The 25,615-nt window shown below is 39.4% G+C and overlaps 3 protein-coding genes across 3 annotated transcripts; 2 read left to right on the forward strand and 1 right to left on the reverse strand.

Annotated features, from left to right (window-relative positions):
* Positions 1-1,472: 1,472 nt before the first annotated feature.
* On the reverse strand, positions 1,473-3,131 carry PCYB_125180 (replication factor C3; the record flags this gene model as incomplete). Its single annotated transcript, XM_004223851.1, has 2 exons — positions 2,993-3,131; positions 1,473-2,462 (listed from the first exon to the last, which is right to left on the reverse strand). Exons 1-2 carry the CDS (start codon positions 3,035-3,037, stop codon positions 1,473-1,475), a joined length of 1,035 nt encoding a protein of 344 aa, XP_004223899.1. The 5' UTR covers positions 3,038-3,131.
* Positions 3,132-5,364: 2,233 nt separating this feature from the next.
* On the forward strand, positions 5,365-17,893 carry PCYB_125190 (hypothetical protein; the record flags this gene model as incomplete). The annotated part of the gene is made up of 12 exons (XM_004223852.1): positions 5,365-5,628; positions 5,770-5,855; positions 6,007-6,139; positions 6,295-6,359; positions 6,488-6,547; positions 6,877-6,960; positions 7,054-7,154; positions 7,291-7,391; positions 7,638-8,318; positions 8,463-9,128; positions 9,197-9,628; positions 9,683-17,893. The coding sequence occupies exons 11-12, from the start codon at positions 9,197-9,199 to the stop codon at positions 17,891-17,893; spliced, it is 8,643 nt and encodes a 2,880-aa protein (XP_004223900.1). The 5' UTR covers positions 5,365-5,628; positions 5,770-5,855; positions 6,007-6,139; positions 6,295-6,359; positions 6,488-6,547; positions 6,877-6,960; positions 7,054-7,154; positions 7,291-7,391; positions 7,638-8,318; positions 8,463-9,128.
* A 2,523-nt stretch (positions 17,894-20,416) lies between these two features.
* PCYB_125200 (hypothetical protein) lies at positions 20,417-24,627 on the forward strand (the record flags this gene model as incomplete). Its single annotated transcript, XM_004223853.1, has 3 exons — positions 20,417-23,725; positions 23,965-24,354; positions 24,550-24,627. 3 exons carry the CDS (start codon positions 20,417-20,419, stop codon positions 24,625-24,627), a joined length of 3,777 nt encoding a protein of 1,258 aa, XP_004223901.1.
* Between the last annotated feature and the right edge of the window lie 988 nt (positions 24,628-25,615).

Raw genomic sequence — 25,615 nt, forward strand, 5'->3', positions numbered from 1 at the left:
AAACTTTTATCACCTCTCCGAATATTTTATTCGAACTTTAAAGTTTGTTGAGGTTCCCCAATAAATTGAAGTTATCCATTTTTTTAAAAACAGATTAATAATCCCCACGAATGTTTCCGTTTGTGGGGAAACAATAAAAATGGACTGCATACCTTTTTTTAAAGCCAACAGTGCTGCTGCGTAACTGCCCTAGGTGTGTAAAAATAAGCGTACATATGTTTTTCTCTCGATGATGTGAGCCTATCCGAACGCACACACAAAGGTGTGAATATCATTTTATTCCCCTAAGCGCGCCATATGCGTGTCCTTGTAGCTACACAAACATCGCAATCGTTTTAGCCCATTGGCATAGACAGTGGTACTGCTTAAATTGTGAAATAGTGAGCCATTTGGGGGGGACACACAGGCAAAACTTCGAACAATAAAATGTTTCAAAAATATAACATAACACAGAGGAAAAAAAAAAAAAAAAAAATATACGTTGATAAATTCGCAATTTTGAGAAATGAAAGTAAGCTTCTTTCATATGAGAGGAAAATAAATAAAAAGATCCGCTGCGTGAGGATTTTTTCTTTATATGGAAGTATCTCTTCTATGTGTATAACATGGCACAAGTACAATTGCAACATGGCGTAGTGATGAAGAGGGGGGATACCCTTAACATGACGAGGCTGCCGGAGGAGTCGCAAAGGGCACTGCATAGAAATGAGCGCATTTATTGGGCAAACCGCACACGAGGGAATCACGTTTTGCGATAAAGACAACGTAGCTTCTTGCACGGAAGCAATATCACCTTTTTGTTGCGTCTTTAAAAATTAAAAAAAGGAGGATAAAGAAGGGGGGAGTTCACTCGGGGGTATAAAAAAAGGCGAAATCAAGTGTCACAGCGTAGGTTAAAAATGTCGACATGTGTATGCACCTAAGCACGCAGGAATGCATGGACGCTTCATCATACTCGGTGTGACACTGGAAGGACATTTAAAGAAGGCCATCTGCCTGACTTTAACAAATTAAACGAGACATAAATGCGTAATGATGAAGCGCCATAAAATGAATGCTCCCTTTGGTGAAATGCGCCATTATGAAGCAACATCCTGCTACGCTGGTGGGATTAAAACGGCTTCCCCGTGGGCAGGTGCATATACACACATCTGTACACACGCGTGCATGCGCAGGTGTGCCCAATCCCTTCTTCATACCAGGTGGTCAAAGTGATCACTGCCCCATTTTCGAGAAAAAGAACAAATGCTTGTTAGGGAAAAAACGAAGTTGGGTAAAGCTGTCCATCCGTTTGGACTTTTCATTCGTCCGGTAGTGTATATGATTGTTGCACTGTTCATATGGTGTTGTTAGTTGGAGGGGAATAAAAAAGGCATGTTATGGACAGGCTTCCCTTTTTTACGATATGAAAAAACGAGTTTGTCATTCCACGTTGCGCTCATCTTGGCATCCTATTTTGGAAGTCCTCCCATTTATATATTATTCATGTCGTACTTCATTTTAAAGAGCTCAGTTCTGAATTCTATGAATGCGCTGATTAGTGCGGACAGGGTGATTTGTTCGTTGGCCCCGGAGGAACACCTTTCCTCAATTTCGCCAAAACTTTTAAGTAACAAGCAAACTGCAGAGTCCGGAAAATCATAAGTTAAAATGGATTCATACAGATTCACCATAATATCCTTTATCGAGTATCCCTTAGTGCTCTGTAATTTGGTAACAAATTCGTACGATTCTTTGATGGTACTTTTAGTGAAATGCTCTAATATGTCTTTAACCTCTTCCGGTAAAGGTATGTCTAACGTTGACAAAATGACGTTCTGATCGATGGTCATATTTTTATGACTCAATGAAACGACTTGTAAACAATTTAAAATTCTTCTCATGTCTCCTCGTCCAACACGTATGAGACTCTCCAATCCATCCTTGGTGAGGTCTACATTTTCTGATTTGGCAATATCTAGGGCTTTATTAATCATATATTCCTTCTTGAGGGGAGAAAATCTGAATGAGGTACACCTGGATTGAATTGCTGGGGTTATCTTATTTACATAATTACATAATAAGCAGAAGCGGACATTCTTAGCATAGTTTTCCATGATTCTTCTCATGGCATTTTGTGCTGGGTAGGTCATATGATCTGCTTCATCCAAAATGATTAATTTTAGCGAAGTCTTTTCGCACGTATTGTAATGATTTTTCGATTCTGCAAATGTTTTTATTTGATCTCGAACTACACTTATTCCTCTATCATCGGATGCATTTAATTCTAATACAAAGGAGCTTCGTGACTCACCATACAGTTCCTTGCACACAGCTAAAATCGTGGATGTCTTTCCTGTCCCTGGGGGCCCATGCAACAGCAAGTGGGGCAATTCTCCCTTTTCCACAAACTTCTGGATTGTGGATATGACTTGTTCGTGCGAAATTATGTCGTTCAGCACGTTTGGCCTGTATTTTTCCACCTACGCGGGGAGGTAATCGCAAAGGGGGTGAAAAAAAGGGGCGAAGAAAAAAGGGCGAAGAAAAAGGGGCGAAGAAAAACGGGACGATTGGTTCACCATACACAGGTGTACGCACAACAACTTGTAAACCATACGCTGGTGTGTGCTCTCCAATGTAAGTGTGCACACTCATACGATTATCTGATGAGCATAACGCATTCATCGGGCGGGTGCATATAATCTACTAAACGTAACATGCTACACACGGGGAGATCGTCTACCCATTGGGTTTTTCTGTTCTCTCCCTTTAACGTAAAAATGAACTCATTTTCATCGCTCTACGCAAGGAGCATTACAAGGGAAGGACATATGCATGACTACCTCCGCACCTCTGCCGCAGCTGCTATGACCACTGTGCGTAATTCGACGTACAGTTTGTCACTGCGGCAAGAGGATAACCCAAGCGAGCATATGCACATGACACTTCGCGACGTCATTCCATTTATAGGTAGGCATTTTTTTTGCAACTCAATTTTTTTTTTTGCTCTTACCCATGGTGTGAGTTCTTCTATCTTCTGGATTTGAACTTCCGCCATTTTAAAACACTGCACTGCGATTGCTATTTTGGGAATTACTTTCCGGGGATTTTTTCACATAAAACATTCATTTATGATAATTCACTTAAGTGCCAAAATGCAAAGTTTCGTTTAAATTAATTTTTGTAAAAGCAAGGAAGCGTTCGAAAAAAATTGTGGTAATTTTTGAGATTTTTTTTTTTTTTTTTTAATTATAATTGTCTTTTGAAAATGAAAAAGGCTTTTATTTTTATGCGATTATGCTTGGCTGTTCTTTTTTAGCAAAGTTTTTTTTTTTTTTAAATCCTCAATTTAAGAAAGGGGAAATACACGTGCAATTCGTTTTTCCACTTTTCACATTTTATGGTTTACTTCAACTTCGTAATGGAATTTTTTCCGCCACAGCGAAAGAGGGGTTGGGGAAAAGGCCACCGTGATGATTTCATGCAAATGTAATCGCCTCGCATGTATGCATATGTGCACGCGCTCGTTTTCGTTTACGAGTAGATGTTAATACGTGTACCCATTTTTTTCGAAGAATCCCGTTTTATGTTCACCATGCTTTACTCAAAAAACATCGTCGTAAAGAGAATTCCGTATGCTCTTTTTAGTCCCCGACCCTTGGGTTAAAGATATAACGTGACTCTTCTCTTTCATTCCCGTCTCTCGAAACATTTTTAGGAGAAAATATGTGTATAATATACACCGCGTAAAAGCAAACAAAACTGAATATTTTTTTTCGAACAGATGTTAAAATTGGACTTTAATATTTTTAGGATATTTAAAGTTCGAAGGGGAAAGAAACGGAGTGTGTGCCGTTTATATATGTAATCATTTAATGACAGTTATGAGTAGCACGCTTAGCACCATTCTTTGTGTGTAATAGTGATGTCATTTAAGATGCTAGTGTGATGGAAGAATACCTTTATGTCGCACTGCCTTTCCGTGGAATACGCAGCTAAAATGGGTGACACTGCTAATTCAGGGCGTAATTTTGAAAATAGCCGCGCCTACAGGGTACTTTTCATACTCTTGTTGTATGTGAATATTTTGTTCCCTACGCCATTTATTTTTCTCTCAAAAGATGGCATAATTTAAAAGTGGTGTTCTCGATTTAAGTGGTCTTACTGGAATCAGGCGAGGAAAATTATTTTTTTAAAATGACAGGCATACTTTTTTTCTTTAATTTCGAGTGCTGCAAAAGGGGATCTATAAAACTAGCGAATTAATTTTTTTGATTTGCGTTGCTGGAAAAGCGGATCCTCTATTAAGGAGAAAAAAACAAAATAAAGCAAACCAACGCAAAAAAAAGTAGACCATCGCAAAATAGAACAGCGTTTAAAAAAAAAAAAAGTGCTACGGAAAAGTGCCACCCTCGTCAAATAATGCATAAACAAAATGACAAATCGCATAATTCCATTCTACACACTTTGGAAAGGTTTATGCATGAAACGCTCTTCACAGTGTAAAAAAAAAAAAAAAAAACTAAGAGGGGGGAAAACCTCTTTCCTGAAATGATGTGCATATAAATGTGCATGTACATGTTATATCTCCTAGCAGCCCACTTTAGGGCTCCTCACCGCTGCCCCTTTTTGAAATATATCACAATTGCATGGCTTAAAAAATAAAATGTCCCAAAATAACAATGCCGCAGTGCTGAAAGGTCGTACACAGGCACGAGGTTGTATGCACCACCCCCTCGAATGGGTTAATTGCCTGGCAATTTTTCACTCGCGAATAATTTAAAAAAGGCAAAAAAAAATAAAAAGATTTCATTTTGACCCACTTACCCAACGCGCATGTACACACATGCAAGCATTCCACAGAAAATAATCACCCTAAAAATTTGCCGTAAAATTAAGTGCCGTTCGCTTACTTTTTGGCAAAATTTATGCCAAGTCGTCATGTGCACATGGGCACATACACATATATATATGTATATATATGTGGCAAGCCTGAAGCATTTTTCCTCTTTGTTTCACAAAGCAGTCACGTGCGAACTTTCTGTCGGTTGTCCGCGCGAGCAGTTGCGAGGAAACCCATTTCCCTGCCCCTACATAGGCGTGTGTATGTGTGCAAAATTTTGGTATTCCCCTATGTGCCACTGTACGCAGAGGATTAAGAAAAAGTAAAGTGAGTTATCCAAAGGGACAAATGAGAACACCGCATGTCTGAAAAATATGTACATGTGAATTGGGCTAAGAAAAGGCGAAATAGAATGTCACATGCGTTGATGTTGCGAAAAGGTAAAAGAAGCATACACAACGTGTAGTTGTGCAAAGACGCTTCGATCCATTTAGAGTAGCCATCATCCCTGGAGGGAATGACCAACACTCATCATTTTAACCATGGATAACCTGGTTTGTTTAAAGTTATTAAGATCCAGAAAAAGGTGCAACCGAAATGAGATACATAGTATTCTGCCTAACCAATGTAACGACATAGTAGCTCTGCTTTTCTTCAAAAGGAGAAGTAACTCTGAAGATAAAGGCCTTAATTTGTGCTTCAATTTTTTCAACAGTCGTAATAGTGCCCATTTTTTCCTAAACAGTGATACGCTAAACTGCATCTGGATATGTTGCGACAAGGACACTTTTACAAAAGGGAAAAGTGTGCAACATCAAATTCCCGTTTTGGTTAAATTGGAGGAAAAAAAAAAATAAAATAATAAAATAAAATGAAAAAAAAGTGATTCATAACAAATTGTGTCTTTTTTCTATTCACCATTTTCCTTTTGAAACCCCCCTTCTTAGATATCGCAACAATCTGCCGTTTTGAATTTCTACAATTTTGCACATGTCAATAAAATAAATGCTCACCTTGAAAATCGAGAAATAATGTACAGTGAGAGAATCACGCGCTTTCCTTTTGCGCTACTAAAGAAATGTGCATTTATATTTCCAATGGGTGACGAGCGCTCCACTTACATGCACCTTCTCTCCGTTTTAACAATGTAGACGCCCATCATATGTTCATTTCCTCCTTTTCAGAATTCAAGGTAACACTCTTCAGCTCGATATTTATAAAAAGGCACACACGCATGGAAAGACAAGTGAAAGGAATAAGCTGTACAATTTTTATATTTCCTACGATAGGCTCTTTCGCTTTGTCGTTTCTCTGAATGTAAGAATGGAGCATGTTCACCTGAGAGTTGTTTCATGTGGAAGGGATGCAATCCTTCTGTAATGCGTGCACAGTTCTTTTTTTACCTCCCGCTCGTTGCAGTATTGTTCCCTTACAACATATCACATTTGTAATACTGCCTTCCCACTGAGCAGAAAAAACTCTCCTTTTTGGACTCGTTCAATGAAAAATTTGTGAAAATAATTCCAAAGGGGGAAAGGTAAAATTTGATAATGGCGCGCAGAAGAATTTTTCACACATCCTACGTGTTAGAGTTTAACAAAAAGAATCAGACACATGCATGTATGAAGTTATAATCTGTGTAACGCCCTTTTTTTTTTTTTGCAGCTCCTTCTTCATCGTGCTGAACGACATCGTCTGTATTAAGCTGATAGCGAAAGGACTAAGGTGAAATGGCTGAGAGGGTTGTCTATCGAGTGGATATATATGGGGGGATAAATAAATACGCATAGACATCGCATAGACGTCGCATAGACGTCGCATAGACGTCGCATAGACATCGCATAGACTTCGCATAGACTTCGCATAGACATCGCATAGACTTCGCATAGACATCGCATAGACTTCGCATAGACATCGCATAGACATTGCATATACATTCGCATGAAGTGCCCTTCCCGCTGTGATGTACTCCGTAGGATCACCCGTTTGCCTTACTTTTGTGGTGTGTATATATTCCCCTTTTCGCTCGTTTCAATTTCCTCCCCATTCTGCAGCTTAAAAGTGACAAAAGTATCAAGCTTGCAAAACATTTTGACGAATGTACGTGGTTATATTTACTTCCAGAAGTGTGTTTATAGGTAGGGACAAGGAAGAGTAGCTACACCATTTTGTAGGAAAACATGTTCCATTGTTCGATATCTTTTCTTTTTCTTTTTTTTAACCTTACGTAGAAAAGACCAACTATTCATTTTAACACTGACGGCTCAGCAATTTTTGCTCATATTTAATGGAGGGGAAACGGCCCACTTGGCAATAAATATAAATAAACACTGTAACGTTTTATTCAGAGGCTTTTTTTTTTTTAACTCAGCGGAGTTGTTCGAATGTGTGTGACTGCGTATGAGAGGTGTACGTACCGCTTGAGTTATAGTATAAATTTTATTTTTCCTTTTTTTTTTTCCGCGCAGTGAGAACCCTTTTCACCGACTTCGAAGTTAGTCATGATCTGTCGCACGCATTGTTGGTTGACTTGCGCAACCAGCTTTGGTCCTTTGATTTAGAAATGTAACTGCGCCCCTTTGGCGAAAAAAAAAAGAAAAAAAAAGAAAAAAAAAAAAGAAAGGAAAAGAAAACGTAACAGATGAGTGTAATAACGGAATGTGCCGTTAGCACATAGCACACATGCTAATGCTGCCGCAGCACCTTTGTAGCCAATCTCCACCACGCTTCCGCGTGCAGGTACTATCGTCTTAATTTGGGGAGTGGACAAAATGAAGGCATTTTTACGAAGAAGAAAAAAATAAAAAACATTGAAATGTATTCGTTACATACAAGGGAGGAGACATTCAAATATGTAGAAATTTGCCAAAATGGGGATGACGAAAAGGAGTTCCACTCAGAACAAAAGGAATTCATCCATTTTGAGCAAAGTAAAAGAAAAATAAAGTTCAATTTTGAATCGTATTTTCCAGACTCCTTCAAATTGAGACAAAAATGGATTTACGTAAATGCAACGTGCAGGAGAGAAAAGGATAACAATGTTATTAGCATATGGAATTATAAAAATTTGGAGAACTCCAAATATGCTTACATAATTGGCGAAATAAAAAATCGGTGTGGAGAAAAATGGAATTTCTACCAACCTGTAAATCAAGTAGAACCATTTGAGGAGAATGGGAAGAACAACCATCGGGAAAGTTACACCAGAATGTTATATTTCTACGAATGGGAGAAAAGACCCACCTATTACATAAATTTTTTAAATCATTTTAGTGAATATGACGCATGCTCCCATGAGGATATAGGGAACAATGTTGCAAACGACTGGGGATATGAACGTTTGGAAACTAATAGCGAAGAGTCGATAGGATCTTATGGCATAAAGATGGATTATCACCTTGAGAAGAAGTATAGTATTCACCAGAATGAGGAAATGTATCGAAACGTTGCTAGTCGGAGAGGTGGAGGAGTCAACAAAGTGGGAGAGATATACACGGTGAGTGCCAATATGGGTATCCTTAAAAATGGGAAACCCAACGATTGGTATGCCTACCGTGAAGACCCACACAAGTGCGGTCAAAAAAGGGGGGACTATTCCGATGTAGAGTTGTGCCTCCCCAGTAATGCCTCCATTGCACAGAAATCAGCGGATCCCAATTTAGAGCAATGCATAAAAAGACTTAATCAGGTACTCCCAAAATATATACAGCACATCCACGTGTACGATCACTTTACTGATGTAAAAAATTTATTCCTCATTAAGCGATTTCTAAAATGGAATAATAAACGTGGGGATAATTTACAGAAGGCGAAAAGTAAAAATTCCCTGTATGGTAAAAAAGTGAGTAGCGTAAAGTTACATTTATGTAGGAAATACTTTTTTGTTGAATATGTACACCGTCCAGTGGAGGAAGAGGAAGGAGGACAATCTGAGCGATACTTAACTGTTCTCAAAAGGGAGGGTAGACAGATTGAGTTCCTCTCCACACTGAAGAATTACAACTATTTCTACCTGAAGAACAAATGGCATGCTCTGATCCACGTTGATGATGTGCTATGCAAAGTGTTATTCAAAAATTACATGCACGCTCTGTTCAGCATCAGTTCATACAACAAGAGGGGACAGACAGAGGGAATTCTAAAAATGAATAATATCAAAAGGCATTACCACTACTTTGTCATGTTATACAACGGATTCTTAAATAAAGACATGAATTTAATTAGAAAAACGTTGAGAATACTTTCCTTCAAAGAAACGGTACTCCTATGCAGAATGTTATTTCACTACATTTGGAGTAAGAAATAATTTATTTTTACTTCTTTGATTATTTTTCCTTCGTAAATCATGTGTGGAAGAAGAAATACAAACGGAAGATGAGCAGTTTTATGAGCATTGTAAAGCACAAGAGGGAGTGCATACAGATATACATGGCAATGTCTCTGAGAAAAATCTCCGACATAGTTGATGTGATTGGAAAGAAGTACCTCTGTTTTCAGGAGAGCAACGAATTTGAAAGATCGAAGATGCAAAATGGGTTTGGGTCAAATGGTAAGGGCATACAAAATGGGGGTACCTCTGCCCTATATAATAATAAAAAGAAGAAGAAAATAATCAAAATGAATATTACACTTTCGAAAGGTAGACAGACGCAAGGGGGCAATTTAAAGGACTGCTTCGAAATGATAAACCAGAAAAATGGAACCTCCCTCATTCCTCAGAGCCGTTCCCCCAAAGGTGGAACCTTCGCAGATGGCCATTTCGCTCACTCCACTTCGAAGAAAGAAACGCAGGGGAAAGCAGAACTGGTAGGGGACTCACCTAAAGAGAACCCCCGTTGTAATAACTCGACCGAACTGAAGAAGAGTCCCGCACAAGAGGGGAATAAGCCATCCAGGTGCACAAACCTCAAGTCAGATATATCGCCTTACGGGAAAAGAACCAAACCTGTCACGGATGGCAGCAGCAGCAGGAGAAACATCCACAGCAACGACAACAACAAATATATAAAAATATTTCTCATATACTACTTTGAAAAACTGTGCTTTCGCGATAACTACAATTTATTTTTGAATAAAAAGTACAGCATCGAAATGTGCTCGCTGACTTTACACTTTATCATCTCATTTATAGACCACTTTGTAAAGAAAAAACGATCAAGGGGGAACAACTCCAGAAAAAAGAACAATGCAATTTTTCTTGAACTTAATAAATATATATACTTTGCTAAACTTTTGATGAATGTACTTCTAAGCAATTCTGAAACGAGAGTAGAACAGACCAGCAGAAGAAATGTGAGCCGGGGAAATGTCTGGGAAGATATGAAATCTTTTCAAAATTTGAATGGCAGATTGCACGAACCAAATTTTTTCAGTTCCATCTACCTTAGTGTGTACAATATGTATGATTCGATAGCGCAAATATTGTACGTAAAAAAATCGGCCTCCGACAAGATAGGTAAGCTCCTTCAAGGAGATAACACTCTGGACAATGCTAGCAGTAGAGGTGAACAAAATGGACACGTCAATGGGGCAGCAGAGGGTGAGACTACTCCTCAGCTGAAAAGTAAAGGTGATAAAAAAAGTAGCAAGTGGAATAATGGAGTGTCGCTACCCCCTGACGAGTCGTTTCGCATCTCTAATGGGGGAACTTCCCAAATGGTGGGGAAACCAAGCACAATTTGTGAGGAAGGAGGAATCACAAAGGGTAGAAGCGTAAAAATGAGTGACCCCTCTAATTCTGACCGTTCGAAGCTAATTATAAGGGGAAGCAATCTTGGGGTTCGCGAAACTGGTCAGGGGTCGTACATCGCATCAAATAATAAAATGGACAATGCTCAAAACATCAGGAATCTCGTTTTTTATCTGTGCTACTGCTTTATCGTCAATACGAAGAGGAAAAAGAAAGCGCTTCCATACTTTTATATGAAAGACGTTCTATACAGAGAGGTCGCTACCTCGAATAAGTTACTTTGTGCCGAGCGCCCCTTCGATAGCGTCATTTACGACATACTCAAAAGCAACGATTTGAGTACAGTTATTTATTACATTTACATGAAGAAGTATGAATTCTTTTTGAATTTCCTGCTCTTATATTTTAACTACAACCTGCTGCACAATTTTTTGCAAAGCAATCGAGACGACTTTGTGAGGACCTTCGTCTATGGCGTTGCTCGGGGGGGTGCGAACAGCGGGGGAAATGAGGCCAATTCGAAGGACGTTCCCCAGGGGGAGAAGAAGCCTACCAGGGATATGACGACGAAGCAGGCAACGGAGCAGGCGACGAAGCAGGCGACGAAGCAGGCGACGAAGCAGGCGACGAAGCAGACGACGAAGCAGACGACGAAGCAGACGACGAAGCTGAAGATAAAGATAAAGGTAAAGACAAACGAACAGACTAAGGAACGCAAGGGAGAATATAACGCACTTTTCAACAAACTCCTAAGTGCTATTATAAACGATTCTGGAATTACAATTAACAGGGGAGAGACGCACAACTGTAGCCCCTTTATTGATTATTTATTCAAGGCCGAGGGGGGCAACGCTTCACTAATTGGCAAAGAAAATGAAAGGCTGATTATTCGCAAAAGTGGGGTTGCTTCCGGGGAAATTGCTACCTCGTGGAACTCCACCAATGGGATAGCGAACGGGGGGTACGAGCCGAATGGAGAAATTGGCTGCACAGATAAATGCTCAGTAGTTAAGGGAAACCACAACAGGGATGAAGTGCAAAGGGGTAAAATGAACTGCCCCTATGATAGCCCTGGAATGAACTCCACCCGCAACCGTGTCATTGAAGAACTCTCGATGTACTCCCCTCATAAAATGAAATTCGAAGAAAGGAAGAACACATTGAAGAACACCATATTGAAGATATACAAGATGTACGACACTCTGAATGATAGCTTCACAAAATTAAAAAACGAAATTCAAGTGAAAAATATAAACACATTTTTGCATTTTCAAAATGATATAAAAAGAATTTTAAAGAAGAACCTAGTAAGTGTAATCATGGAGGTATACAAATTAGTGATGGAAGATAAAGAGGAATGTAATTCGCATTTTAAGGGGAACGTAATGAATCACTTGGTCAGTAATGCGAAGATCCCATTTTGCTTTATCCATTTGAACCCCCACAAAATGGTGATAAACTACTATGGAATTATCATATATAGACTCCTATGCAACAATATAGACACATACCTGAACGTGTGTGTACGCATATTAAAAGTACTATGTGTAGATGTGTTGAAATTTTTAAAAAAAATTGCCCTAAATACTTTGAAGAAATATATAAGAAATAAATTGCTCCTATTTTTGCGTAAGAATGGCTGCACATTTAGTGTAGCGGATAAGAGGGCCATCAAATTTGTGGCTATTCTGGAACTCTTTTACAGAAATAGCTCCTACGTAGCTGAGTATAACAATGCATACACAGATTATATGTTGAAGAGAAATGTTTTTAATCTTTATCACAGTGCAGCCTTTTTAGGTGCACTGAAGAAGAAACTGCACCATAGTAGCCACAACTACGTTCATGAGAGAATATACAAAGAGAAAAGCCCCTTGAGGGTTCTTACTCTCCTTAACATGTTCGATGCGTCTAACATAGGAAACACCCAGTTTGTCAACCATTTTGACCACGCCTCGCATCTGTATGTGCCGTTCGTTATTCAGAATTTTTTCAACACGTACTACGTGCAGGGTGGGAGAGAAATGCGGGGGGAGGAAGCCATGGGGAGGAAAAAAAGGGACAAAATGAGGGACAAAAAATGGGACAAAATGAAGGACAACAAAAGGGAAAGAAACAAGGCGCATTCGCAAGGTGCAAAAACCATAATAAGCCATTCTTCACTTAACTGGATAAATACCAAACGGAGGGACACGAGGAAATGTCACCTAGTCCGGATGAAAAGGGGTTACTTGATCAAAATCGGGCACAATGGGAGAATGAACAACAAATTGCGCCACACACGCAGGGACCAAGTGGCTATACGTCGGAGCAATAAAAGGGGACCACCCATTTGGGGAAGAAAAAAAAAATTAAATATGCACACAAATGAGTACATCAAAATATATGAACCGCGTCACACGACAGATTTGTTCTTCGAAAATTTAGAAGGATTACCCCTCGAAGGAAGCAAACAAATGATTGATATTATGTCCCATTTGGGGGGAACAGATAGGGATGATATCACCCCCGAGTGGAATCTCCCCTCTGGTGGGCAGAATGAGAAAAGCACAAAAATTGCAGCAAATGATGAAGTACAATTTAATTCTACAATGGTGAATGCTGCCAGAAGTGAATCCAAGAAGAACCCCAGCTGGGAAGAGAAACACTCTAGCAAAATTTCGTGTTGTTATTACACAAGCAGAAGGGGGAATAACAACGTTGTGACATTCAACATGGCGAAAAATTGGATGAAATTGAAAGGGGAGGAAGTAGACGACTTGACAATTATCAGTTACAAAAATTTCAGCAGCAATGTAATTAGCGAAAGGAGTAATCTGCTCTTGAGGGAAAAAGATTCGTACAGGAGTTGCCAAAAAAAAGGAAAAGGATATTATTTCAATTTTGACAACTACGACAACGAGTGTTACTGCTTCTGTTGTGTCGGCACTCAGGTAAAAAGAGGAGAAGAGAAAGGTAAAAAAGAAGGCGGCCAAATGATTCAGGCTGATTATAACTATAGCAATGTCGACTCTGTTGATGATTTTGTAGTGCACAATAATCAGACCATCGAAACCATCTCAGAAATTGCCCACAAAGACAGAATTGCTGCTAATGAGAGAAATCTGAAAAGCGTTTACGTAAATGATACGTTTGTAATTGAGCAGAGGGAGAAGGCACCCCCCGAGGACATGCTCATAAAAAGGAACAAATCGGGGGAGAATATCCCTCATGCACTTGTGAAACTTGAAGAGGAGGGTGAAAAATCATCCGGGACATTAGCACAATTTGAAAAAATTCACAAAGGGAAACACCTCATTGGAAAAAGTTCTTACCGATTAACCCCGTGCGATTTCCGTAGTGGTGGTTCCTATCTGTGCTGCTCCATAGACATGTTAAAAACCGTAAACAGAAATATCATGATTAGAATTATTCTACAAAATAGGGGCATGAACTTTTTGTACTTCCTTATGAAATATTTTGCCAAGAAGGGGACCCAAAAATGGTTTTCACAACGTGGGATTTACTCCCTCGAGGGGGATCTTACCAGGGTGAGAAGCGAAACAGGGGGAAACATCCACCATTTGAAGCGCTCCAAAAGGGGGAGAACTTTGTTGTCGTTTTCACCTCTACAAGGGGAAACACTCACCGATCATCGGGTTGTCCTTAAAGATGCACATGCCAAACTGGAAGCGAATAAAGAAGGGCGCGTCGGAGGCGAGCAGCACCTTCTGGAAGACAACCCCATTTACAAACGCGTACTTTTAAAAAACAAACGTGGGGAAAAAAACAAAATAAAGGCAAAAAATTTATTCTATGAATTAATCAAACTTATCAACATAAAGTCGTACAACTCTCGTTTTTTTTTGCACATCCTGGAGTACTACGCAGATAACAGTGACTTTTCTGCTCTGTTCACCCTTCTGCAAACGTTAAAATATTTTAGCGATAATTTTTGCCAAACGGTTCACAAGTCGGCTGAGTTTAACTTTTACGAAAGGGTTAAAATTGGGAAGAGCATCCATCAGGTGGGAAGCAAACGGGGTGAAGAGCGAAGACATCACTTGGGGGTACAGTGCAAACTTGCGGAAGAGTCCCAAAGAAGGAGTGGTCAACACTTGGACGAATATGAAAAAAGTTTTTTAAAAATAATAAGTTACATTCAAAATGAGTTCCGAAATGAGTGCACACCTTACATTTACAATTTTGTCGAGTCAGTACTGGAGGCACATGGGATTTTCCTCTTAAATTTTGACTCATTGTATAACGTAAAAATTTTGCACCACTCCCCTGGCAGTGAAAGCATCCCTGGTGTGGCACCAAATGGGGAATCCGTAAAAAGGAATGTCTTAAATGAATTTCCTAAGATGCAGAGCGACGTAAAATGCCACCTTTTTCGTGCTAGTCGCTCCAAAAGGTGCGCTCACAACGCACACATTTGCTACTCCATGATGGTGAAACTGAGCAGGAATTTACTATGCTTGAATTATTTATCATACGAAAATGTTAGAAGAAAAAATGACATAGATAACTCTGTTGGAAAGGACAACAGCCTCATGCAGTACAGGCAAAAGTATCTAACTTCCAACCGGGTGAACAAACTCCACAAGTACATTTTAACCTACCTGCTGGGAAATCAAAGCTACACAGGAATATACTTCTTCGTGTTGATGAACAGCAAGCTATTTCGATCTCCACAGAATTGCAACTATTTAGTAAAGGAGCTTTACAAAAGAGAACACCGTTTTTGCTTCTTTAGCAGATCCTCCGAGTCACATCTGCGTTATTTACCCTGCTACATATATTCCCAGTTGCGCAACAATTTGTTAGCTCTGTCTTTGTACAATTTGGCGGACATATTTTTGTACGACTGGGAGGAGTTTTCCGCAAAGGGTGAGCCTGTCAAAGTGGGAAATGTACACAAAAGCAGTGAAAAAAAAGGAGCCCAGTGCATCCAATTTAGGGCCGCTAATGAAGGGTCTATGCCACGAAGGGTGCCCACCGACCAGCTTCACCGCGATGAGACAGTTCACCACGACGAGGCGCTATTCCACGCGCAAGAGGGGAGAGACCCGCCAATCTGCCCGCGTAGAGATGCCCCTTACAACGTGAACAAAGTAGCAAATGGGCACATGTCAGTAGAAGCACTGAGGAAATCACATCACGACGATACGGAAGGAGCGAACTCCATTGTGAACTCCCTTTTGAGAAGAGACAAAGATGGTATTCCCTTCATGTCCCTTCACGTGCTATGCTTTTTAAATTTTAAGTTATTTCTTTGCATCTTCATGTTTAGCAATGTGGACATCTTTGACTTGAAAAAAAATAAAGAAAATAGTCCCACTTATGTAAACATATATTTTTTTAAAAAATTAACGAAGAAGTTTATGCCCTCTGTGTATGAAGCGTACTTTGGAAGCAAAACTCTTTTGAAGGCCAAATTTAAAATCAAGCTGGAAGAAGAAAAGGGCCCAAACAAGGACTTGTTCAAGTTGGCCATCCGAAATTTAGAGAAATATGCGGAGAATTACCTCAAAGTGGGGAAGCAAGGGAGTGCACTTCAGCAGGGGGGCTCACACAACAAAACAGGGAAAGGCTCTCACAGCCTATGCTTCGAAAACATCCCAATAGTCAACAAACTGTGCACTTCTCGCTGGAACTGCACGGATAAGAAGTCCAATTTGGTAGAGGCCATCTCGAAGATGAAAAAACGCACATGTTCTAAAAAAAAAATCCATCATTCTGTGATGCAGTTCGAACACTATTATGATTTTTTCACCTATAACAAAGACTTGTCATTAAAGCAATTGTTGCAACAAACGGTGGACGAAACGTTCTTTAAAACCCACTTTTCCCCCTTTTCCATTTTTAAAAATATTTTTATAAGTGAAAAAGATGACCCGTCATTGGAACGTATCGATAAGGCTGCTTCGAAGGGGAGGGAGATAAAAGAGAACCTTGACGGAAAATTACATTCAAAAAAGAAGCAGCGCCTCGAGGCGTATCGCTTATTTTGTAGTGACTCCCTCGCTGAAAATAAAACGTTGAGGGATATGTACAACTATAGGACATTTTTTTCGGACGTGAGGAGGGGCCAAAAGACAGACCATTACGCGAGTTATCTGGCAAAAATTAGGGGTGGTGAACTAAAAAGGGGGGAATTAAACGACGCAATGAGGAAATCTACCTTTTGTTATAGACAGGGCAAATGTTACTATGATGGTACACCTGAGGATACCCCGCAACATGGCCAGAATAGATGCAGCCCGATCAGCAAAAACCGCTTCTATTTTTTAAAACATTTTGATGTGAAGCATTTCCTGATCTCGTGCCAGCCATTGGTAGCATACCACATACTGATCATTAACCACGTCCAATACAGACACAAAAGGGAAGGAGACCTATCAAAATATCTATATATAAATAACTTCGACACGAAAGCGTGTAACGATTATCTTTTAAGTAGCAAGGTTCATTTACCCCTAAATTTAGCACAAGGTCTAAAGAATGTTATTAGCGACTTATGTTTGCAGCTGAGTATATTCTACTTTAACAACAACGATGTTCTGTGTTCCGTGTTATGCTTCCTACATCTGTGTAATGTCAATATTGAAAAAGTGAAAATGTACATCCTTTCCATGAAGAGTATATATTATTACTTTAAAAAGAATTATAAGAGGAGGGCCTTCTTTGACAAGTGGGTAAAGAACTGTGTGGACTTTCTCAAAATGGATAAATACACCCTTGATGATTTTTGCAAACAGAGGAAGAATATATTTTACGAAAGTTTTAACCTCACAGGTATCAATTATTATGACTTGTTTGAAAAAAGCTTTATCGAATTGATTGTCATTAAACTGTTTTTAGATCTATTCAAGGAGGGGGTACAAACTGATTTGGACGCTGCTCCCCTGAAAAGGGAAAACAAATGGGTCACGCAAAATAGTGTCAGCACCAGTGAGACGTTGGGTATTCCACGTAAGAAAGACGAAGAAGGGGGAACAACTGTGGAAGTGCCCAGAGGGGATAAGTACACATATATAGAAACGCGTACGAACATGCGCGATGAAAGGGGTATATGCGACTTGTCCGTTTTGCATACAGCGGACACAGATAAGTTACTCCCCCGTGGGGGGAATGAACCTAGGGGGAGAAGTATCAACAGAACGAATCAGAGCATAGCCATTCCCGATGAAGATCAGATATCCCTGAGAGGAAACATGAATGAACATCTTTTGGAGGAGATCCAACCGGGAAAGCAACGCAACAGTGCAGGGGTAGGGGCAGATTACTACACAACCAAGCCGGAGTCTAAAAAGATGTTCATCCTTATTCTGCTAGAAAAGTCCATACAGTATAGAATAAGGGACAAGAAGAGGAAAAAAAAAAAAAAAATACTTTAACGATTTTTTAAACATCATTTCGCTCTACTGCAAAGTGAACAATGTGCACCAGCCCTTAACATTGCTACACATTTTGAGCAAAAAAAATGACATTTTTATATTTTTCTACGAATGTATTGATAAAAATATAGACATTAAGACGTGCCAAGACATCGTGAATTTATACACAAAGAATAAGCACACCAAGAGGCACATACTTACCTTCTTAAATCATGTTCAAAAAAATATGAACACAATAATGAGGTATCAAGCGAGGGACAAGGCGCACAATTTGGAACACCAAACTGGAGAAGCGGAAAGAGGCGGAGGTAGGGATAACTACAAAGATGAGACCCTCAATAATGGCAGTGCATACAAATCTACCAACGCACTGCTACAAAAGATACAAAGTGTCTTCACGGGGAATACCCATTTTTACAATCACGAAAGTGGCACAATCCAAGCGGGAAAAACAGTTCTGGAGTTACTCTACCATTTGATTTACAACAGTTATGACTACAGGCGTTTGCAGAATGCTGTCGAAATGGTTATCAAGCATAATACGTTTTACACGAAATTTTACATATACCTCACAGCCTACGTGCAGTTTATTTTTAGAAGCAGTTTTCCCTACCTATTTGTGGACAGGTGCAAAAGGGCAGTAGCAGTAATGTCTACCCAGAAGCATCTTAACCTTACCCATCTGAACACGCATGAAAAAACCTTTGGAAGGAAATTTTACTCATTTGATGATCTTCACAAATTTATAACATTCTTTAAAAAAAAAAGCAGAATATAGCAACTTAATGGTCATGTTAAAGAATGTGTGGTTTTACCTACAAATTAGTGGGTACCTATTATATCTCAAAGATATGCAACTTTTAAATCTGGAAAAATTGAAATTTTACCATTGTGTGCATAATTTAGGGGAGTACCAAGTGAAGAGGATAGACGTCTTTTTCGATGTGATGAAAAAAAAAGAAACGACATATGTGCTAATTTTTTTTCTCCTTACCAATGGTATATACAATTTACTGGACAGATTTCTCTACATCTTTTATTTTGACAAACCCATAGTTTGTTTCTGTAATTTTGTGCGATGTGTTCGCGAGTGTCACTTTGATCGCGCACTGCATTATCTGAAGAAGCATTACAACAAGTACGTTAGGAAGAGATACACAAATGGAAACAATTTATACTACTTTTTTTTTAAGCACCTTGTAAATTATCTCTTGATGGAGCAACCCAGTACGAGGTATACCACTCGAGTGAGCAAGGGGCGGTCACCTCCCCAGAGTGTTCCCCCTTTTTTTTGTTGAGTGAAATATGATATCACCTCCGCTGTGTTTATCCCCCCACAAATATGGTACTCATTTTCTCACGTGATAAAAGCAGTTATTCTCATGTATGTCACTGCATTATCATGCGATGTTCGATTCCTTCCCTCTGTGCAGACATATCATTCTGGAGATGCTCGTACGAACAAGGCAAGACTGCAAATACGATTTTGCCTTTTATGCGCATAACGCTCTGGCGAACGTAGACCTGAGGAAGGATATCCACTTCACAATTTTCGATGCATGTGAAGAATTATCAGATAGAAACAAATTTGAGAGGGCCCAAAAAATGCTTACTGATATTCATACGTCTATAGAAAAGACCTCCTTGAAATATGCCTTCCCATACAATAGGAGGCACATCACATTGAACAAATTTGTGCTGACCCATTACACATGTTTTAAAAACTTTTTATTTATCATAAAGGAGAAACATTACGTGGAAGACTACCTAATTGCGCTGTATAATGTGTCCCTCTCGTGGGGATATTCGAAGGTAATTTTCCTCACCTTTCTTTTGAACTACTCATACACATTTCAATCCAAGTTAAGTGTCTACGATCAGACGACCATTTTGCTACTCTGTATATTGCTCACAAATGTGTTGAGAAAACAATCCAGTGAGGTGTCCGAAAAGGTTAACAGGGGGAAAAAAAACATCTTCCTGTACGTGGAGGAGAAGATACTATCAAATAAAAAGCTGCTTAGTAGGAACTCTAAAGGGAGAAGGAGGAAGGAGAAGGGGGAGAAGAAGGAGAATGAAAAGGAGAAGAAGAAGGAGAAGGAGTGCCCCGGGCTGTCCATACTGAACTTCCTCCCCCTTAACAACGAAGAATGCGAAAATTTGTTTTTATTTAAAGACTACAATGAGAATAGAAAAAAATATATAAAATGTCATGAGGACACCTTTCCCAACTTTGAAGCAGACAATGAGCATCTGCAGCTTCGCGATCAGCTTTACGACTACGAGGGGAAATTCTTCCGCAATTTTGAAAGAAACGTACAAATTGTTAAGCACCTTTGTGTGAGTAAAAAGACAACAAACGACCTGAAATTGAAAGTATTGTATCTGCTGAACCTATCAACAAGGGATAAAATTTCTATACAGTTTAATCAACTGAGTATACCTCGGATAAAACACATTTTAAAAAAAATCAGGACGGACAGAAATAAAAATACAGTGGTGCATGTGCACAGCGTCACTAAAATGGGGGTTCCTCCATGTGGAGTTACAACAGAACGGCAGTTAAAACGGATAAGCCAATTTTGCAGAAAGGGGGAAGAGCCAAGTGGTGAAAATGTGAAAAATGTGAATTACGTGGGAGGTACACAAAAGGGTCTTCTACCACAGTCCACCCAGGGAAGAAACTCATATGGGAGCAGCGCCATGCTGACGAGGAAGCCTACTGGAGAGCTCGTTAACCCTTATGAACCCTCTACGTATGGCAAAAAAAAGGAAGCCATATACTCAGAAAGTGGTGATATAATCCCTAATCAAGGAACGGATATCGGAAAGGAGAAACAAAAGCAAAATGGCTCACATGATGAAAATTTCATTTTTAGGGAAAAGAGTCATAAAAGGTTCGTAAACCATGAGGACAACATAACCCTTTTGGTGAGCATTTTTATATGTATAAATAATTTAATTAACAATTTTGACGTGATCACGGCGCATCGGATAGTAGACAAGTTTTCCATTTTGAGCATATACAAGAAAATAAAGAAGGGTGAAAGGATGATGCTAAAAAAAGGCGCACCCTGGAAAGAGTCATTTCGACAAAACGCAAAAAAGGGCATCAACACGCGTAGAAGTAACCTAAATTGCGATACCAAACGAGAGAAGGGAAACACAAATATACACAGGGGAGAGGTTTCAACGTGGATGGAACAGCGATCCATTTTTGACGCATGTCTAAGTGATCGAAACGATGAGAAGTGGCCTTCCCCTTATGACCCTTTTAGAAAAATAAGAAATTATTCCTTCTTTAATAAAAACGAAATTGATGTGAAAAAAAATCTGGAAACAAAATTAAACATGAAAAATGACAAGTCCCATCTGCACATTGTCGATATATATAAGTACATTCACTACAATTCGGTTTATGCCCTCGTTATATATTACTGTTTGTGTAATGGCCCCCAATCGGGGGGAGATCTAACGAAATTATTATCCCCCAAGAAGGGAAAAAGAACTTCCAACCGGTTGGAACACCTGTTTGAAAGAGCCAAAAAAAAATGCAGTTGTGATATCTATGCATTTATTCTGAGGGCGGAATTATTACTTACAGTTAAAAGCCGAATATGTGGAATGAGTGGGCTTATAGCAAGACCGGTGTTGCATCAATCAAATTGGGACCCCATCCTGTTAACACTATACTTTTACCTTCTAAAGAATTCAGTTAGCCTAAATGGAACGAAGGCGTTCGATGCATCCATCGGATTGAAATTCACGTACTTGTTTAAAATCAAAATGAATACCCTTGCTACAAATTTACTGATTTATCATAACTTTATTTTACTCCTTTTAAGTAGTTTCCAAAAGTACAGTTTGCGCAAACGTCTAGATAAAAGCTGCGACACTGGCAGTGGTAATATGGCTATGTCTCTGCAGAGGTGCACCCGGGGGAGGAAAAAAGAAAAGAGGGGGCACTTAACAGGGCACTCACATTTGCAGAATGGCGTCGCCAAGAATGACACTGCCAAGAATGACACTACCAAGAATGACACCGCGAAGAATGACACTGCCAAGAATGATACTACCAAGAATGACACCGCGAAGAGACGATGCGCGGATAGAATTTTCCTTTACCACGAATGCTCCCACGAGTTCTTCAGTGAGTACACAAATTTGATATTGACCAATTCGTGCAACTGGCTATGTGGGAGGTGCTACTTTAGGAGCCTGCTGGATGTCTACTTCTACCTGCTGCGTGTGATGATAAGGAATGGGCGCAAAGGGGAAGGGACACAGAGTAGGAAGAAACGAGGATTCTACTACCGCCAGGGAGATATTCGCAAACTCATGGGAGGTATCAAAAAAGGAGAGCCCAATTTTGCCAACATGTTATGTTCCAACCTAATTAGCTTCTACCGAAAGCATTGCATAGTCTTACCCGCAGAAGTAGAAGTAGAGGTGCTTATCTTTTTATACAAACTAGCGTGCAAATTCACATCCGAGCGGCACATCACTTACATTACGAATTTGATCAAAATGAGAAGGCACACTTATGTAAGAAGAAAAAAATGGCACCTTATTTTTCGACTTTTGGTAAACATAAACGAGTATGACAAATTAGACTTCCTTTTTAAACTACTCTTTAAAGATATGTCCATTTTTGATTTTTTAAAGTATAACAGAAATATGTTTCTGTCGCTGAATGTGTACAATTTCAATTGCGACCTTAGCGTTTCTCTCAATAGCAGCTGTTTATTGTACAACCAAGCATTGTGCAAGCTAGGTCCCCCGCGTGACGGGGTAAACGAGTATTACCTTGCAGAGCGGCAGCCTGGGGGAAGTGTACCAGGGAGTGCCACCCAAAGGGTAGATAACCACTCGGGTGATGATGCGGCTCCAAATAGAGGCACCATTCGGAGACGCAAAAATGCTCAGGCGAATGTGAGCAGCGGCGGTAGCAGCGCCAATAATCGCGCCAATAATCACGCCAGTAATCACGTCAGTAATCACCCTCTGCAACGCGGTGGAAAAATTAAAAATGAAAAAGTTTTGCACCTACTGAATGCCGTGCACGATTTGTACAGAAAAGAAAAACAGGAGAAAAACAGGGCAGAGCAAAACCAAGTAAACATTTCGTACAATTTTAAAGGATTAAAATTTTCAGATTTAATCAATTTTTACGAAGAGAATTACGTCAAAACATTTGAAAAGAGAAAGATGATCCCCTCCGCTTCTCCCTTTATATTTTATGATGACCATTTGTTTGTCTACATATTGTCCTTCTACGTGGTGCACTACTGCAAAGAGTTTTCTAAATGCGACATGGAAATATTAGCACGGGTTTATAAACAAGTGGGACTGAAGCATGAGCTGTACGAACTGCTAAATCGGGAAGCGAACAGCTGTGTGCAAAGTTTACAGGGAGATAAAGACGTGTTTGACCTATTGCACGTTCGTACAATAATCGTTTGCATAAACCTGCTACACCATTGCGCTCTCATATTACTAGAAATGGACAATTTATATGAGTACCACACGAACTTGAACGATATTTACCTCCTAATTTTGCAGCTCAAATATGTATATTTGCACAATAAGCTACATTTACAACAAGGAAAAAGCAGCAATTTTTTAGCTTATTTCGACAAATGCATTGTTTTCAACAATTTGGGGCGTAAAAAATTGTACGAAAAGAGCTTTGAAAAGATGTTTGACCACGTCGTGCAGGAGAACATTCCGATTGGCAACTACAAAATAAACTTCCTCAATTTAGGTCTTGAAGATTTTATTTCGTTGGTGGAGCAACACCCTGTGTTTTACGAGACGCTGATTTTGTTGAAGGTACGGATCTTCACAAATAATGGAAAAACGGCATGGCCGCGCAGAGAAAGGGTGGCTTTCCACCGGAGCAACACACGCACTCTAAATAAGTGCATTCATATGGGAACTTCCCCCCCTGTGTACATATAGCTACGCATCACGAGTGTGCCACTTTGCCACACTTTTGCAAAAATAATTATATCCTTCGCCATGCACGTGCGCTGATATGCACACCGGAACTTTCCCCTTCCCCTTTTTAGGCGTACGAAAAAAATTACGACGATCTGGTGTACGCCTTTATCCCCAAAATTTTATACATTCAGGTTATCCTTCACGGCAATAAAAAATATTTAAGGGACTACTGCTCCTACAGTTGCGTCGACAACAACACCATAAAATATGTGGCTAAGTTGTTTCAAATTAATAGCATTCACTTAAAATTACATAAAAATTTCCCAACCGAAAAGTATAAGTATTTGAATGCCAAGAACGACGTGCTGACTTTTGATTTTTCTCGGTACATTTTATCCGCCATAAATATACAACCCACTCGAGCGGGGGAAAAAGGAACAATCTGGGATTACGCCCATCACGTACGTTCGCTGAAGCACGTGCTGGGCCAAACAAGCAATATCGATTTGAAAATGAAGGTGAGACAGGAGATGCCCGCACGCACATGCAAACGCATACCTGTGAAAAAGCGTACCTGTGAAAATAGATACGCACGAAAATGCATACGCGCAAAAATGCATACACGCAAAATGCGCACAATTTAAATGTATACATGTTTAAACATACATCCGCGCATTCACGTGCCAACGCGACTGAAACTCATTTCCATTCAGGTTTGCAAAAGGCTCGGACCCGACTTTGATGACTTGTTTTGTGAATGCAGGAACATTTTGAACTTAACAATGAACTAGCGGGGGAAAATGGGCAAAAAAAATGCAACATATGAGGGAAAAAAAAATAAAATGTGACAAATGAGGGGCAAAAAAATAAAATGTGACAAATGAGGGGCAAAAAAATAAAATGTGACAAATGAGGGGCAAAAAAATAAAATGCGACAAATGAGGGGAAAAAAAATAAAATGTGACAAATGAGGGGTAAAAAAATGCGACAAATAAAGGCAATAAAAAATAAGGGCAAAAAGGGGGCTCAAAAATGAACACTACTTTGTGCTACCGCGCAGGAACAGAAAAAAAGGATGAACTTTTTTTTTGTCGCGTGAATATTATTCATGTGGAAAACATAACACGTTGCAAATCATACATAAACGGGTAAGTAATTTTAAAAAATTAATATAAGCATGCTTCTTTACCCTAGCCCAGTCGCATTATCAACATTACGCAAATAATATTATGTACAAAATAAAATGCGCATTTCATTTGTCCCTTAAAATTGTACAAATAGGCGAAAAAGCAGGCATGTATAATTAGTAGGCAAAAATATGATTTTTTTTTTTTTCACTATTTTTGTGAATCTGCGAATTTGAGAATTTGCGTGTTTATTTTATACAAAAAAGAGGTTTTTCTTTTCCCCCTTTGCGGTTTGTAAAGTTATGTAAGTGTATATACCAACAGCATTACCCAGTTTATTGTACTGCATATACATAAAATAATAAATATATATGTATGTAATTATTTATGCCTACTGCTTAATGGTACGCCCTGCAAATTCGCATAATGTCATATTTGTAAAAAATATTTCGTCGTTAAATTATGTCTTCTTTGTTTCCTTGACAAAAAGCTGTGGTTTCGTTCTTTTTGGAAAGCGCCCATATACCTTCTACCAGCCCGTCGGCATATGCGAGGGGATACGTCATCATGATATATAATTTTATACGTAAGGGAGGTATAGCGCACGTGCGTATAAGCAAGTACAGAGTTCTGTACGTGAGTATATATACGT

This window comes from Plasmodium cynomolgi, chromosome 12 (assembly GCF_000321355.1).
Source record: "Plasmodium cynomolgi strain B DNA, chromosome 12, whole genome shotgun sequence".
Classification (NCBI taxonomy): domain Eukaryota; phylum Apicomplexa; class Aconoidasida; order Haemosporida; family Plasmodiidae; genus Plasmodium; species Plasmodium cynomolgi.